The sequence below is a fragment of the Rhamphochromis longiceps genome, linkage group LG10 (assembly GCF_057381845.1).
Source record: "Rhamphochromis longiceps isolate RC_006_pf linkage group LG10, R_longiceps_female_GT1.1, whole genome shotgun sequence".
Lineage (NCBI taxonomy): Eukaryota > Metazoa > Chordata > Actinopteri > Cichliformes > Cichlidae > Rhamphochromis > Rhamphochromis longiceps.
Genome location: NC_140566.1, coordinates 13,699,165 through 13,715,409, shown reverse-complemented (window position 1 = coordinate 13,715,409; position 16,245 = coordinate 13,699,165). Strand labels below are relative to the sequence as shown.

At 40.5% G+C, this 16,245-nt stretch overlaps 1 protein-coding gene across 3 annotated transcripts in view; it reads left to right on the top strand.

Annotated features, from left to right (window-relative positions):
- Positions 1-15,899, top strand: part of LOC146660432 (glutamate receptor 3-like) — a 78,990-nt gene extending 63,091 nt beyond the window's left edge. For 2 of the 3 annotated variants that reach the window (XM_085420291.1, XM_085420292.1), the window contains 4 exons: positions 4,585-4,832; positions 5,574-5,688; positions 12,132-12,380; positions 14,401-15,899. In XM_085420291.1, the coding sequence (XP_085276417.1) occupies positions 4,585-4,832; positions 5,574-5,688; positions 12,132-12,377 (609 nt within the window). In that variant the 3' untranslated portion in view covers positions 12,378-12,380; positions 14,401-15,899. The remainder of the gene's footprint in view (positions 1-4,584; positions 4,833-5,573; positions 5,689-12,131; positions 12,381-14,400) is intronic. The other variant, XM_085420293.1, reaches the window with a different exon arrangement.
- Positions 15,900-16,245: the final 346 nt, after the last annotated feature.

The following is a 16,245-nucleotide window of genomic DNA, read 5'->3' as shown; positions in this document are numbered from 1 at the left end:
AACTGTCTGTGGGACACAACCTGTCTCCAATCAGTCAGTCTCTCTGAGACAGATTGGCGAATGTTTACAAATAATTGTCTAATCTACAAAGGTGGATAGATTGCTAACATGCTGCAATCAGTCATCCTGTGCTGATTAGTGCATCTCTTTGCAATTCAGTGGTTGCATTCTAGTTAGAATCCTTTATAAAAGTATTGTTGCCAGAGGTTTCTTCCTGTTAAAAGGGAGTTTTTCCTTCCCACTGTCGCCAAAGTGCTTGCTCATAGGGGCTCATATGATTGTTGGGTTTTTTTCTCTGTATGTATTATCGTAGGGTCTACCTTACAATAAACAGCGCCTTGAAGCGACTGTTGTTGTGATTTGATGCTATATAAATAAAATTAGAAAGTAGAAAGTAGCTGCCATGCCATTTTTCACTACATCACCATTTGTGGAGAAATTTATGAATTTCAGTTTCAAATCTATAAATTTTTGGCTCGACTCTGAATGGAAGTACTTAATGGGAATTTCTTTCTATGCAGACAGCAACAGAGTTGCAATTATTGCAGATTTGTCACAATTAATCACCATATTACCAAAAGCAGATTTCATGTAATCGCCAACTTGACCCCATTCAGTTGCAAAATGATCTCTCAATTTAACAAGTTAAACCATAAGAAGTATTACCTCCCTGTACAGCTGCTGGCTATATAGCGAGAGATCAAAGCCACTCTATATATGAGGTGTAAATATGTTTATTATTGTTGTGAAGTTCTGAAATTTTAACATAGAGGTTTAAGAGGATTGACTCTTGGCACAAGGCTCAGGTGGCCAGATTTGAGAAACCACTGTTAGCTTCACCTCTTTACAGAAATTATTAAAATCTGCTATATATTATAGGTATTGGGATATTTTTTGATTAATTTTTGCACATAATCTGTCCTGAGCTTCACTCTCTAGTGTGCAACAGTTTACAGAGTATGGTGAACTGAACCAACTAAATTTAGCTTGTTGCATTTCACTGTGTTGTGTACAGTGATCAGATGTTAGAGTGGGGAACGAGCGCATGAGCGAAGCAATATTAAAGATCATTTTAATAACAGCTTTGTGCTAAATGAGCCATGCTTCTGTTTGGTTGCTTTCTTAATTTATTTCCACTGATCATGAACATACAGTAAATGAGTTGTAATTATATCCTTAACCATGCATGTAACTAAATATTGAACGCCACTATATAAAAACACCAAAAAGAGTGCACATGCTTTGCTTTGGCCCGTTGTCTTCGTTTTGAGATGCCAGCAGCGTGTCAGACATGCTCAGGGCCATGAGTCACTCTTAGCTCTGTCAGCTGCTGAAAGACAAACTGGTTGCTGGAAGAAGGACTACTTCATTTTCAGAATGGATGACGGGCAGTAAACCCAAATTTCTCACTGGCCGGAGGACGTGACCAGCTTGTCATATTCTCGATGTTGTGGTTACACCAGTAATTAATTGAGAATAATTTGTCTCAGTTAAGCCACCGTGGTGAGAAGATTTCGCAGCGCTTATATCAGTTTGACAGCGTGAGGAGTTTCACAGATTTCCGCACAGATGACCGGCCTACTTCTGACAAGCATACATTTACATGCAACCCAGAGAAGAATTGCAGTTTGCTCACTATGGTCAGACCTGTCATCAGCTATTATTGTCATGCTAACAGTGTTTACATGAACACTCCACTGAACTGAAATCGTGCATATGTCAAGAATGATTCACTTACTAGCCCGAGCCCACAATCCATTACATATCTGGTGAATTATTTATGTTGCCGTACACGTTGCCGAGCTGACACAGTTTGTCAGTTCACTCTGATGTTTTCATTTACTCTCACCTAATAGAAATAATGGAAGACTGACTCACATGATTACTGAACATACAATCTGGAACAAACCGGTCGCACAGACGCTGTTAATAAATATGAGTTCAAGCCAAAGTTCCCTCTGAGATTCATCTCTCACAGCCAAGTGCAGGTCGCATTAGCCCAGTTTAATGTAGCCTCGTTTTTTTCCCCTCTCCTCTCTATTGTAGACAGCTGTGTACTCCTACTCCCTGGTGCCCAGCGATCAGCCTCTCGCTGGCCATTTTTAGCAGCGTACTGAGTGTCAGAGTAGGGCCGTGCTGTGCATGTCTGTAGCTGCTCCAGCTGGCAGCTGACTGGGCCACAGAGGTGAAGCCGTCAGACTTGAAGTTAGCGGGTCAAATAAGTTAAAGAAGATGCCATTACAAAAGGAGTTCTTGACACTGTCAAAGAAGAGTGTATTTCAGATCACCCATGCACAGCATGTGAAGAAGAAGTACTAGAAAGGTTTTTTTTCCCTTTTTTTGTTTTCCTGGTGAGTCACAACTCGTGTTATTTCTGTGTTTGCGGTACAATTGGTGTGGATGCATACTGATCCATACTGAACACTAAAGCCAAAACAACAAAAAAGACAACCTGCTGATTTTTCAGGTATTTAAAAATAAATAAAAAGGGGGGGGGGGGGGGGAAGCTGTGCAGACGCCTGACTCAACCAGTCATTTTAGAGATTTAAAAGGAGTTCAAAAAGATTTTTGTAGCTTCTGTAGCTTCTTTTAAGTGCAGGTGGACTGATGCAGTTCCTTCTTGACCTTAAACACATCAACGTAAAGCAGGCTCCAAAATCAAAACACATGCACAATGTGTTGCATGCATACATAGTGTTTGCAACTAAGTTTGTGGAGTGTGTGGAGCCTCATCACAGCTTCTATAGGGTGGGAGGCGAGGTACCCTCTGAACAATAACACAATAATTCAGACTCACATTCACACCTATGGGACATTAACTATCAACAGTTACCCTAACTCCACTGACTGCATGTCTTTGAACTGTGGGAGGAAGCCGGAGTATCTGGAGAGAATCCACACATGCAAACTCCACACACTAAAATTCAAAAACGGTACATAAAAAGCAGCTTGTGTGGATTTTTTTTAATGCATCATTTTCTAACCTTTTATCTTTGCAGCTATTATATGACACACACCGTGCTATTAACATATATATAACAATAATATTCCATAAATAATAAAGTAATAAATAAATAAATAATATAGTGTTGTAAGCCAAAGGGAATAAAGATTGGCTGTTTTACAGGTGAACATGCAAAATAACTCTCTGTTCTTAAGTTTTCAGTATATTTTTAGCTGCTGCTTGATGCAGTAGCTCATGACCTAAACAGCTACATATGCACAGTACCGGCAAATTCAATCCATGCATCGATGTACAAACAGATTGATTTGAATAAAATCTCAACCGTGATGGCGGCGACTGTGATGAGCTGTGACCTGCTGGCAGGAACATAAACTGTGGCGGAGGTCACTCCTGCTTATCGATACTGATACCAAACATGTGCTGCATGTTACTTCTGCTGAGCTGCCAGGTTGTCAGACTTCAGGCTGCTGGCAAGGAGCCCACTACCTCTGCAGCACCGTTTGCACTTAAAGGGTAAATCCACTCTGAATTACAAGCAGCACATGTCTGTTAGTGCAGCGCTCAGTACGCGATGAGATCTGTGAGGTCACAGCAGGTGTGGTAACAGCTCGAAACACCTGCTGCTGAAAATAACCACAGCAGCAGCTATCTTCCCTGCGATTCAGAGCCGAGCTAGTTAGGAGTTTTGGAAAATACACTTACTTTCTTGCTGAGCGTTAGATGAAAATATTGATACTACTCATGTCTGTGCACTAAATATAGAGCTGGAGCAGGGAGCTGTGTGAGCGTGACTTCCCTCCCGCTGTCTTGGAGGCGGTCCTAGCCTATATTAGAGGGCAGTTGGCCGGCATAGGAGGGTCGTCAGCTAACACAGCTCACCTGGACCCCTCCAGCCTTTGAAAACTGGCCGCAACTCCTGGCATCAACCGTCTTTAGTGTTTGCACACACACATCCACATGCTGCTGTCCTTTGGCTGAAATGGCTCGTTTCTTCATTCCAGTGTTTTGTTTTGTTTTGTTTGGATGGGGGGAGTTTAGTTTTAATCAATTCAATTTTACCTGTCAATCTCTTGCACGTACTCACTACTTGTAACTTTCCCTCAGCCACTTTGTGACTGTTGACAGTCTTGTCATGAGTACATATTGAAAACTGAGGTGTAACCTGTTAATTAGAGACCATCAGAGGTGCCTTGAGAGTATATTTGGTGGCACTAATTGTTCATTTAGCAGCTCGGACCAGAATAAAGCGTTACATTTTTGAGTCTTCCCCCCCTAAATACAGCAGCTAATAACTCTAATAGGTGTCTGAGGGGGAAAACGTTGACAATATAATGTTTTTGATATCTTGGCTGTTTTTTATAGTTGGATGACAGAGTTCTAATAAAGTATGAGAAACATGTGGGAAACAGAAGTTTCAGCCTCTTGCCACACCTCGGTTATTTTGCACAAATCCCGATAACATCCTTGCGGCTCCGGCTCCACACTTAAAGTCCAGACCTGTATCAATATTATCATGTAACTCGGACTCCCAGCAGCTTCATGCGATTGTTTTCATGGTTGTTACTGTGCACCTTGACCTTAACTGTCTCTCTCTTCTCTCTCTGTTCCCCTGAATGCAGCGCTCCAAAATAGCAGTTTATGAGAAAATGTGGTCGTACATGAAATCTGCCGAACCCTCAGTGTTTGCCAAGACAACACCAGACGGGGTTTCCCGGGTACGAAAGTCGAAGGGCAAGTTTGCCTTTCTTCTCGAATCCACTATGAATGAGTACATAGAGCAGCGGAAGCCATGCGACACCATGAAAGTGGGCGGCAACCTCGACTCTAAGGGCTACGGTGTGGCCACACCAAAAGGCTCTGCATTAAGGTGGGTGGGATATTATAACAATATCCTCCATGTTGTTATAGTATTCCACCTACCCTGATGTTTCCTTTTCTCATCCTCTTCTTCTTAAGCCCTTTGTTTTTTTCCCCAAGTGCATCTCCGAGTGAAACATGTTATGAGTTATCTGAATTGAATCACACACATTGAGCCATTTTTGATTTCCTGTCCCACGTATCTGGTTTGTGTCTGTTGTTTTCTCCTGTTTCTTCAGGTTATCAGTATATTAGTCACATCGACGTGCGCACGTGCCACTTTCCCTCCATCCTCTCGTTTGTGTTGTCTCTTCTCCTTCTCAGCTTTCCTTTCTTCTCCTTTCTGTGGTGCCCCCCCCCCCCCCTCCTCCTCTCTTTTTCCCCTTTCTTTTCCTTTTAAAAATATTTCTTGAATTAATTTGCTAGTTACAATGCTGGTCTGTCAGTTGTGATGAATGTTAAGCTGCATGCTAGATGTTCTTGTTTCTAAATGATCAATGACAGAATGTCCCCATCCCGCACACTTCAGTTACAAATGTAACCCTCCATGCCACCTCTCTAATATTTAACGTTTTCTTTGCTGTAAAAATGCTTCTTACCCTTCCACACCAGTGAAATTCTTTACCAATTTGTCCCTCCCGTGCTCCCCCTATGAACCATTGATATTTATCACTATTTCTTACTAATATTCTATATTAGATTTCTCACGGACCTGTTCATTTTCTTACAAGTTATGTTTTATCGTTTCAAGAAATGCTGTTAACCTGGCAGTGTTAAAACTGAATGAGCAAGGCCTCTTGGACAAATTGAAAAACAAATGGTGGTACGACAAGGGAGAGTGCGGCAGCGGGGGAGGTGACTCTAAGGTCAGCCTCAATGTCACCAAAGTCGGGTATCCTAGAACAGAGTAATCGGCAAGGCTGTCGTCACGGAGTGTAGCATTTGGGGCCAATCACGTGTTTAGAAGTTACTCGTCATTACCTGTGGCTTTACTATTATTTATTATGCAACAGTGATCAACTGGGAACCCTTTGCTTGGCTAATGGAGGAGGAAAAAAAATGTGAGCTAAACCAGAGGTATGTGACGCAGGAGGTAGGAAAGGCAGTGGGTAAAGCTGTGCTCGTGACAGAGTAGTTTTTGGTCTGTGGTTATGAAAGATGGAAACTTTAATTTTTCTTCTGTTTTTTATATCTACAGACCAACATGAATGTTCTTTAAAACTAACGCTAGAAAGAGTGAATAAAATGTACGTGCACTCTCCAATCTGCTGCTTGAACCGCTAGGGCAGGCACAGGAAACAGCGTTGTCTTGAGGGGACTAAGCATTGCAGGCAAACGTGAGAATTCTAATGACAGAGTGGCGACTAATGATCCAAACTTTTTTTTTTTTGTCCGACATCCTCTCACTGAAATCCAGAGTAAGACTGACAGAAACCTTTGCTTGGTCTTGATCAAAGGCCAGTCAAAGAACTTTCCCTGGCCATCCTGACCTGGCAAACCCTTCAACGGTAGAGTGTAAGATATGACCAGGGGCTCCATTTGTGCAAGAGGATTTGATTTGTGCTTACATCTTCTCACCAAGTTACTGTTTTGTAATAGCTAAAAAGTGTAACTGAATTTTGTGAAGATGCTTTCAGCCCTGAAAGTGAGACTATGCAACGTTTCCTTAATAGCCCATTATTATAACCATAAGAGTTACTCACATACAGGACAATGACATGCTGGATTTATCACAGGGGCGTAATTTCTGGGGGGGTTATGGAGGTTACGCCCCCCCCCCCCCCCCCCCAATAATCAGACCCAACCAATACAACTCCCCCAATAAAATTATGAATTATCTTGAATTATCTTGCATAAATAGACTGTTGATTTTCTTCACTCATTTCAGGTATTACCAGGAAAATTGTTGCATGTTTTATCATCTGGGAATTTACCCAGATTTATTTATTTATTGCGACCGAGATCTTCGACCCCCCAATATTCAGCACAAAGTTACGCCAATGATGTATCCTTTTCTTGTTTATCGGTCACATGATAAAACTCACACTAGATGTAATTCAAAGCTCATTACACTGTCTTTGAAAGGTTATGTAGTCTCACTTTCTCTGTTAAGTTAAAACAAAAAAGAGAAATTAAATGATAATAGAGGACATTAGCTAATTATTACTGTAAAGCATGTCTTGCTTTTTCATACTGTGTGCACGCGCATACTAACTTACATCACTTCAAACTTTGCAGAGGAGCTGCAACCTTTCTTTGCACATCAGTGTTTTTCAAATATTGACACTGATGACATATATATATATATATTCCCCCCCCCTTAATCAAATCAGTTGTACAAACTTAACATAAATGAGGCCCCTGATCTTTTGTTTTAGACACCAGGATCTAGACTCTGGATCCATCTCTGCCTCTGCTCTTCAGCTTGCATCATGACCACAGTACACTTGACATATTAAGAGAGAAGAGACAGGACGAACTTTCCTGTTACTGACTCTGGTCGTCCCATTCCTGAGTGAGCAGGATATGGATACTGCCAGAGGGGGTAACGCAAAGAAACCGTCTCCTCTCACTGGCAACTGTCCTCTGTCCCTTTATGTCCGGTTAGAAAGAGAGCAGCTGATCAGTGCAACAGTATCACTCCGGACTGCCACATTTCTTTGTCCTTGTTTCACTTTCAGAAACACCAGTGTTGGCAATTCAGCAATAATATGGAGATATATTGTATGTGAAGACCACTGCTGTTATCACTGGGAGTCCTCAAATGAAATTCAGCACATACATGTATATGTATAGACTACATATCACATATATTTTAAAATGTTTTCATGTTTTTCTACTCTGAGATATTCTAAATTTATTCAGTGAAGCTGAACTAATTTAAACCTTTTATATTTGTTCCTGTGGGTTATTTTGGTATTGAGTGATTTTGCATGAGTTTTTTATGTTCTTCTTTGCTGTCTTGAATGTTTTCCCCTCTTTTCTGTATTCCTGTCCTGCAGAGAGTGTGAAAGGTAAAGTTGTGAGGTCACTTAAATCACACAGTAAAAGAATCACCTGTGCAAATTTGTATCAAATCCTACAAAGCACTAAAACTTGTGAAATTTTAAATTTCACATGTCTTAGCACAGAACCAAGCATAAGCAAAAGGGGTGAACCCACACCTCTTTGATGGAGGCACACTGACGCTGGAGATTAATTATTTAGCTTCACAAATGTGAGATGTTGTATTCCATTGCAACAGCCTGTACAGGTGTTCGTTATATTCTTTTTCAGTCCCGCACTTTGTCACGGGGGTTGGGCTTATACTTCTTTTAAGGACTGATGCAATGAAAATCCTATTTCATAAGTCAGCTACAGATTTCACATGTGGCTCTGCAGACAGATTTAGGCTGTTTACACATACATTTGTTAAGATTCCTGGAGGAAATTATGCCTAATAATCACAGATTTCAATGAAATCTAATTGACAGCGGATGCATCATTAATTTCCCTTTTAAATAATTAGGCAATCAAAAGTGAGATAAAAACAGGCATCTGTGGACTATAACAATGAACCATATTGGGTTTTTGTTTTTTTCACGTTAAAATAACATTTTTGAGTATTTATAGCATGCCAGCTGTTGAACGATTAAGACATGTAACAGTACTGTCGCATTTTTTAACATTTAAGCAAATCAGAGAGTTGAAAGCTGTCAAGTATGTAGGTGGGCTGCACAATCTTTTGTATTAAGAATTATAAATACAAATAAGGGAGATAACTGGCAGAAAGTGGTGAAATGGTATATAATGCACAGTTCTAATAGCTTCAAGCAGATATCAGTGTGTCCTTCGATCCTCACTTTCTGCAGGCTCCCATAACAGGAAGCTGGTCTGTAAACATAATGATCGGAAATCTGCTGAAACACATTTGTGACATAGTGTATAAAATGTGTCACCATTCAATTGAATTAGTGAAACTGTTGACAATATAAATGTTTGTATAAAAAAATTAATATAAAAATAATATCTGTTTAAAATATAAGTACCTAATTCTGCAGTGCTGCTTATATTTTCCTTTATAGCATATTACTAAACCCAGTGAGTACTGCTGGCAGCGATGTATTTTTGGCTTTCGGTTTAATTTGGACCATTTGGATCTCTGTTTGCTTTAATGTGAATCAGTTTGATAGATCACCCTTTTTAACTGTTTAGGGTTCGCTCTCAGTGGAGCGAGCCGTGAAATGCTATTACTTCAGAGGTTTGGGACAGCTCCCAGTGTTTGTCTCTCTGACAGTAAATGACAGGTTGAGTTATTTAGCAGTACACACCACAATGCAGCCAACTGTGTGTCTCTGGGGCAAACTATTTACAAACCCAAGCACAATAAAATAGCCCAAAAAAGCCTGTGCCTCCAGCTGCTTCAATAATGTGCTTCTGTGCAGAGGCTGGATATGGATGCATCCGTTTTGTGTTTAGGTTTATTCATATAGGAAAGATTCAGAAAATACATTTGCATTTCTAAACTGTGAGTCTGGGCAGTGGCTGTTGTTTAAAAGCACATGGTCACCACCTGGTGGTGAGCTTGAACCTCTTTATGTGATGACCAGCAGGCTGTTGCAGTCCACCTTGTGAAGTTTTCCCCCTACTGGATGAAAAATCATGTTCATAATTTATAACAAACAGATTTTTTTTAAGCAGCTCAGTGGAGTAGATCATTCTACCCAGAATGCCACGAGGCAGGGTAGATGTTAGCCAATAACAACCAGTCATTATCCTAACCAGCTCGCCGGTTTATGCTAATTACATTTACCACTGGAACCTCTGCTGTGGCCTCTCTTAGTGCACCAAAGTGGAGAATAAATACAGCCAGAAAATCAACATACAAACCACTAGATGTTGCTTCATAAAAAGTGTGTTTGTATTGTGCAGAATGAGGTGCCCTTAAACAGTTATTATGAAAATCATTTAAGTTGGTAGCAGTTGTGCCTGCTCTTAAGTTGATTTCTTTGGTTTGTTGTTCATCCTCATAGTGTCTGTAAAGCTTCTTCTAGATAATACAATTATAAATATAAATGTGTAGGATGATTCCTGATGATTCTGCTTCAGAGGAAAATATTAAACTCTGCCTAACTGCCGACGTTAAATTGGCTCTGACTCGATTGCATTTATAATCATGCGTCTAGCGTCTGCTGTTTGTCTCTGTAGTGTTCAACGCTCAAACAAACTAGTCTCAACTTTGCCCTTCAAAGTGCTCTTCTTGGAGATCAGGACTACAGATCCCTTGTCCCCTGCCCTCTTGTTCTTTTAATATTCATTTATTTTTTATGTATTATTGCAAAACACAAGGCGTATTTGACAAGGGGGAAAACACACACGCACACATACAGTGGTGAGAGCAATATATTGGATGATGATGATGGATTGCATACACTGATCTTTATTTTCTGAAAGGAAACAAGCCTGGAAATCTAGCAGTCGAGGAAATGCAGCATAATGTCTTCCACAAAAAATCCCTGCAAATCACGACTCTGACCTTTGGAGTCAGCGAGTCTCAAAGTAAACAAATAAATCAAGATCGTTTCATGATCCCTCTATAGTTTCCTCTCATGTGATTGGTCACTCTGAGTTAAAAGGGGTGATTTTGTGAGACATTAGCCTCCTAATAGCTGTTTATAGAATTGGACTGCTGTTAGTCAGGAAAGGGTTCCTGTTAGATCCACCTTGCTGAACTTCAAAAAGGCTGCCCATAGCAACAACAACAACAAAAAGATAATAATGTGCCCTCAGCAATTACTGCCTCTGTTTTCTTTCATTCCCTGAAAGCTATGCAGCAGCTGCTTTATTCTGCAAGTTTAAATCTTTTTTTTCTTCTTCTTGTGATCAGTGTGTGCCGATTACTCAAAGCGATATAGGTGGGGTCTGGCATGCTAGGTTAGCCATGGATCATGAAAGTCATATTTTTATCTATATACTGCAGTGTTGCTTGCTATCTGTGATATGTTGGCCAGGACCCTACTCTATCGCTTTGTACAGTATAAAGTAGTTTTTAAAAAAGTTGAATAACATAAAATAACATAATACAATGTTATTTATGTTATTTCCCACGTGAAGAACTCCTGTAAACCTTGCAGTATTGAAACTCAGTGAACAAGGCATCTTAGACAAGCTGAAAAACAAATGGTGGTACGATAAGGGTGAATGTGGAACCAAGGACTCTGGAAGTAAGGTCAGTCGCTGCAGGTCTTTTTACACTGATTGCTAAAATGCATTTTGATCTAAATGTTCATACGCAAACATCGAAAGCACACAACAACACATGGAAAACATTCAAAACTAGGTTTGCCCTACACATACCGCAGTGCAACACACACCTACACTTTGAACACGGCTCATTACATTAACTTCTTTGTTTGTAGACAATTCTCAATTTTTAAAATAAATTAAATTTTTTTTGCATGAGAACACACACGTTTTTTTTTTATTCATACCATAAAGTTTTGAATTGAAACCATTATACTGCTGTTTTTCACCCAGACTTGTAGTTTATTGCTGATCGTATTCATTGGTATGTGAAATAGTTTCTCTGGATTTCCCAAAGGCATCCTTATTCTGACAAAGTCCAAACTGACCTTTAAATACCATCTGAGCTCTAAAGTGGTCAAATGGTATTTAATAGTCATGTCTCAAAGATGGAGTGTCAGAGTAAGGAACCTTTTGTTAAAAATTAATTAAAATTAAGAGATTTATATCCTAGAAGTACTTTTTAGGTCAACAAAAAAGCAGAATTTACCTTTTTTTTTTTTTTTTTTAGAACTATACAATATATGTTAAAACTCACATACAAATGAATTTCAATATTAGGCTTTTTTTAATAGCAGCAAAATGGTTCAATTCACCTTTACAGCTTGCCACCTTGATTGTTACATATGCAGTGTTTTTGAGGCTAAGTTTAACAGCTATGATAGTGATCTGAGGATTGTAGACCTGTACGACCACGACCGCCTTCCGCTAGACGTGGCCTCGTAAAGAGACCATAAAACAGGCAAAAGATAGCAAGTCTCTCTACATTCACCTTCACAGCCACTTAGAGCACAAATAACTTGAGACTAGAACCTAGACAGATTTGAGTTGCTCCAACTTTTCTCATTTTTAGGTAGCCATACCTCAGAGGGATTTGTAGACAGATTTAGCAGCCTCCTCACAGTTTCTGTGTAGTCATAGCGCAGCAGGGTGTAAATATAGTGTAGGTTTTTATGTTAGTGTGTATGAGGTCAGCCTCAAAGTGCCAGTTAAAAGAAGTCTTAACGGAGGTCTTTACCTTCCCCAGGACAAGACAAGTGCACTAAGCCTGAGCAACGTGGCAGGAGTCTTCTATATTCTAGTCGGAGGGCTTGGCCTGGCTATGACCGTGGCTTTGATAGAGTTCTGCTATAAGTCACGGCAAGAAACCAAAAGACTGAAGCTGGCAAAGAATGCCCAAAACTTTAAGCCGGCCCCTCCTGCAAACACCCAGAATTTTGCCACGTACCGTGAAGGCTACAACGTCTATGGGACAGAGAGTGTGAAAATCTAAAGGGTATGTCTTTTACTGTGACCGTAACCTGTTTAGAAATGTACTGAAGTCACATATAAGTGAAATGTTAAAGTTTTGTCTTCAGATATGATTCTCAACTTTTAAACTTGCTTCGAGGTTTTTTTTTGTTTGAAAAAAGAGAAGTTGGAAACCTTTTGAACCATAGACTGTATATAAAAGATGGACGCTTCCAAGTCTGAAAAGTGAATCTTCCTAAACTTACATTAGTGGCCAGCAGGGGGTGAATGCTCCTGCAAAGCAAAGTCAAAATGGAGTGTGTGAGTCTGCCGTGTTCCTCAGTTTCGTCTGTCAGTGATATTAAAGCTGAGTACATGTTAACCCCACTCAGCAGCCAGAGCCTGAACTTCAGCAGGTGCAGCAGTGATGAGCAGTCAGGCTTGTAACGGCCGTTTCTACCTACTGTTTGTTTCTACAGTGGAAACAATGTGTCTTTTTGGGCTGGTTTTCATATTCGTTTTGTGTTGTCGGCTTGTAAAAAATAAAATAAAATCGTATGCGTGTCGTTGTTTGGGCTCCGCCAGGGCTGCCCTTTGTCACCAATTCTGTTCGTAGTTTTTATGGACAGAATTTCTCGGCGTAGCCAAGTGGTGGAAAGCTTTCACTTGGTTGGTCTCAGAATCTCATCTCTGCTTTTTGTGGATGATGTGGTTCTGTTGGCTTCGTCGGGTAATGTCTTCCAGCTCGGACTGGAACGGTTCGCAGCCGAGTTTGAAGCAGTGGGAATGAAAAACAGCACCTCCAAATCTGAGGCCATGGTCCTCGGTCCAAAAAAGGACGGAGTGCCCACTCCAAGTCAGGGATGAGCTCCTGCCCCAAGTGGAGGAGTTTAAGTATCTCGGGGTCTTGTTCACGAGTGACGGGAGAAGGGAACGGTAGATCGACAGATGGATTGGTGCAGCGGCTGCAGTGATGTGGACGCTGTACCGGTCCATTGTAGTGAAGTTGTGCTGAGTGTAACAGGGAAGCTTTCAATGTACCGGTCGATCTATGTCCCCATCCTCACCTATGGTCACGAGCTGTGGGTGCCGACTAAAAGTGGCAGAAATGAGCTTCTTCCGAAGGGTGGCTGGCCTCTCCCTTAGAGATAGGGTGAGAAGTTCAGCCATCCGGGAGGGGCTCAGAGTACTCCCCTCCTCCACATCGAAAGGAGCCAGTTGAGGTGGTTCAGGCATCTGATAAGGATGCTTCCTGAGCGCCTCCTGGGTAAGGTGTTGCGGGCATGTACCACCGGGAGGAGGCACTGGGGCAGACCCACGCTGGAGAGATTATATCTCTCGGCTGGCCTGGGAACGCCTTGGTGTTCCCCTGGACAAGCTGGAGGAGGTGGCTGGGGAGACGGAGGTCTGGGCTTCTCTGCTTAGGCTGCTGCCCCCGTGACCCGGCCTTTGATAAGCAGAAGGACATGGATGGATGGATGTATGTGTGTCTTCATAGGAGTAGAGATTTGTGTTGGTGTGGCAGTGTAGGTTTATATTGTTAAGTGGTAATTTTGAAAGTAAGATTCAGGTCATTTTACATGTAACGGGTAGTGTAATGAATTACTTTCAAGGTGGTACTTAGGTAACATACTGCATTACTTTTAAGAAAAGTAACGAGTAATGAGTAATTCAGCAGCTTTTTAAGAAACATCCCAACACTGCTGATGTCACATTAGCTGCATCCCTCCTTTATATACAGTCTGTCTTTAACACACATTCAATTCAGTCTCAGCTTTCTTTTTATAATATTTCACTCTGCTTGACTCTAATCTGTAGCTGATTGTTGATTACCAAGCTTAGTATCTAAAGTAAATTGAACATTTTATCAAGTTTACCTAACCTACTGCAGCTGGTTTGATGCCCTCAGATCTGATGAGCCTGAAGTAATAATTTTCTGTAGTTAACTCACTTTTGTGAAGCAGCAGGGGAATCTTGGCTTTTGAATCAAATAAGCTGAAATGAAATACCCACACACGGCAGTTTTTCATTTGACTCTCTTTTGCACATCTTCTGGCTTCACACAGGTGAATTGTTTCGATTCCCGCCGGTGATCCTGGATGGAAACTGCCACTCTGTGTGACCCCGACACTCCGTGGTTGGCGTCCTGGAGGCAACGGCCTTCTTTGTCACCAACTTGGACACAAGCCTACAAGTCAACAAGTGCTCATTTTGGGTTATGAACCCATCACACTAACAGAGGGCAATGTTGCAACAGGACTTTTGCTTCTGGAAACATGGGATTTGCCTCTCGTAGTGCCTTATGGAGCATTTCTGCATCATGGCAATGCAATTTAAAAATTTAATTCACTTGAAAAGAAAAAATAAATAAATAAAAAAATCTGTGGAAGTAGGGCAAAACATTGTTTCAAATGACAAACAAACTGTTGTAATTTCAGTTGTTTTCTATTTTAAAGAAGAAGAAGAAAGAGAAAAAAAGCCATGATTTGAAATCAAAATCCTGGATTACTTATTTAGTCATTTGAATCCTTTACAGACATATTTTTGTGGTGAACTCTTAAGTTGGATAAATGTTATATTTAGTGAAGTAAAGTCATTTTCTTGTTTTACTATAAGGCTTTTTTTCAGTGTATCAGAATATCTAGGACAAGCATCGAACACTAGGGTTAAGATCAATTTAACTGACAATAGTGAATCCAGGTTTTTACTCGGAAAATATCAATAATGTGAAATTAGTGGTCATCTTAAACAGCTTAGGTGGTGTCATTTTCAAAGCCAGCTGGACGTCACATACGACTGAATCTGTTTTAGATGCTTGTTTTGAATCGACTTTGTGCATTTCTTTCAGCTGCCACTCTTTGAAAAGAAACGATTCTTTTATTGAAATGAGGCCCGTGTTTGATCACTTAATGCCATATTGTTGAAATCAAAAGATTCATAAATACTTTAGAGGCTAGGAAGGTGACCCCTTTTTATGTAAACCGAACATTCAAATGGTTCAACTGAGCTTATGGTTTACACTTTGTACACACTTTAGAAGCTGTTCTCATGTAAGCGCAGTATCTGCAGCTGTGATTCTCAACATCTCTTTTTTGTTGGTAAATGATAACACACCATAGCTTCTTTGGTCGTGAAAAGCTTTCTGTGTCTATGCATTATGCAGAGGGGTGAAACTGTACATTGAGGGAAGAGCAACGAATGAAACATTTGTCTGTTTGTATAAGTGACATTTTTATATACTGAATAGTGGGGGGGAAAGAACCTACAACTGCTACAAACAATGTATGCCTACATTTGTTTAGTATATCAGACTTTCTCATCCTTTTATTCCCCAGAAAAAAGTGCATGTGAATTTGGTAATAGTTTTAAACAAACTGCAGATCGAAATTGACCCTGGTTTAGTTAGTGTCTGTTAATGACATCTGATTTGGTTTAGTTTTTCCAGTTCATTTGTAACAGTACCTCAACCATGAGAGTTGCATGTATGGACACAGTGAACCTCTGTGGAGGGGTCATGTACAAAGGATTTTATTACATTTCCTTAATAAAAGCAGGTTTATATTTACGTGTGACTTTTATCTTTTGAATCCTTCAGATTACACTACAAAAAAAAAGCTTATTTGTTTTAGTGTTGGAAAATGGCAAGTAGGTGCAGCAGTTTATTGAAACATGCACACATATATGTGTCAATACTGTGGAATAGGGTTACGGCCACTGCTAAAAGACAAAATTGGGCATGTCTTTTTTCAGTTTTTTCCCCCAGTTGCCCCAATTCTCTTCTGCACTTTCCAGATGGTATTGCATCATTTTTGACAAGATCCTCAACACCACTGACTAAAATGCAGCATAAACCACATCAAAGCTTCCGCCACGTGTTACAAATGGCTGTAGTCACTGTTGCACGTTTCTCC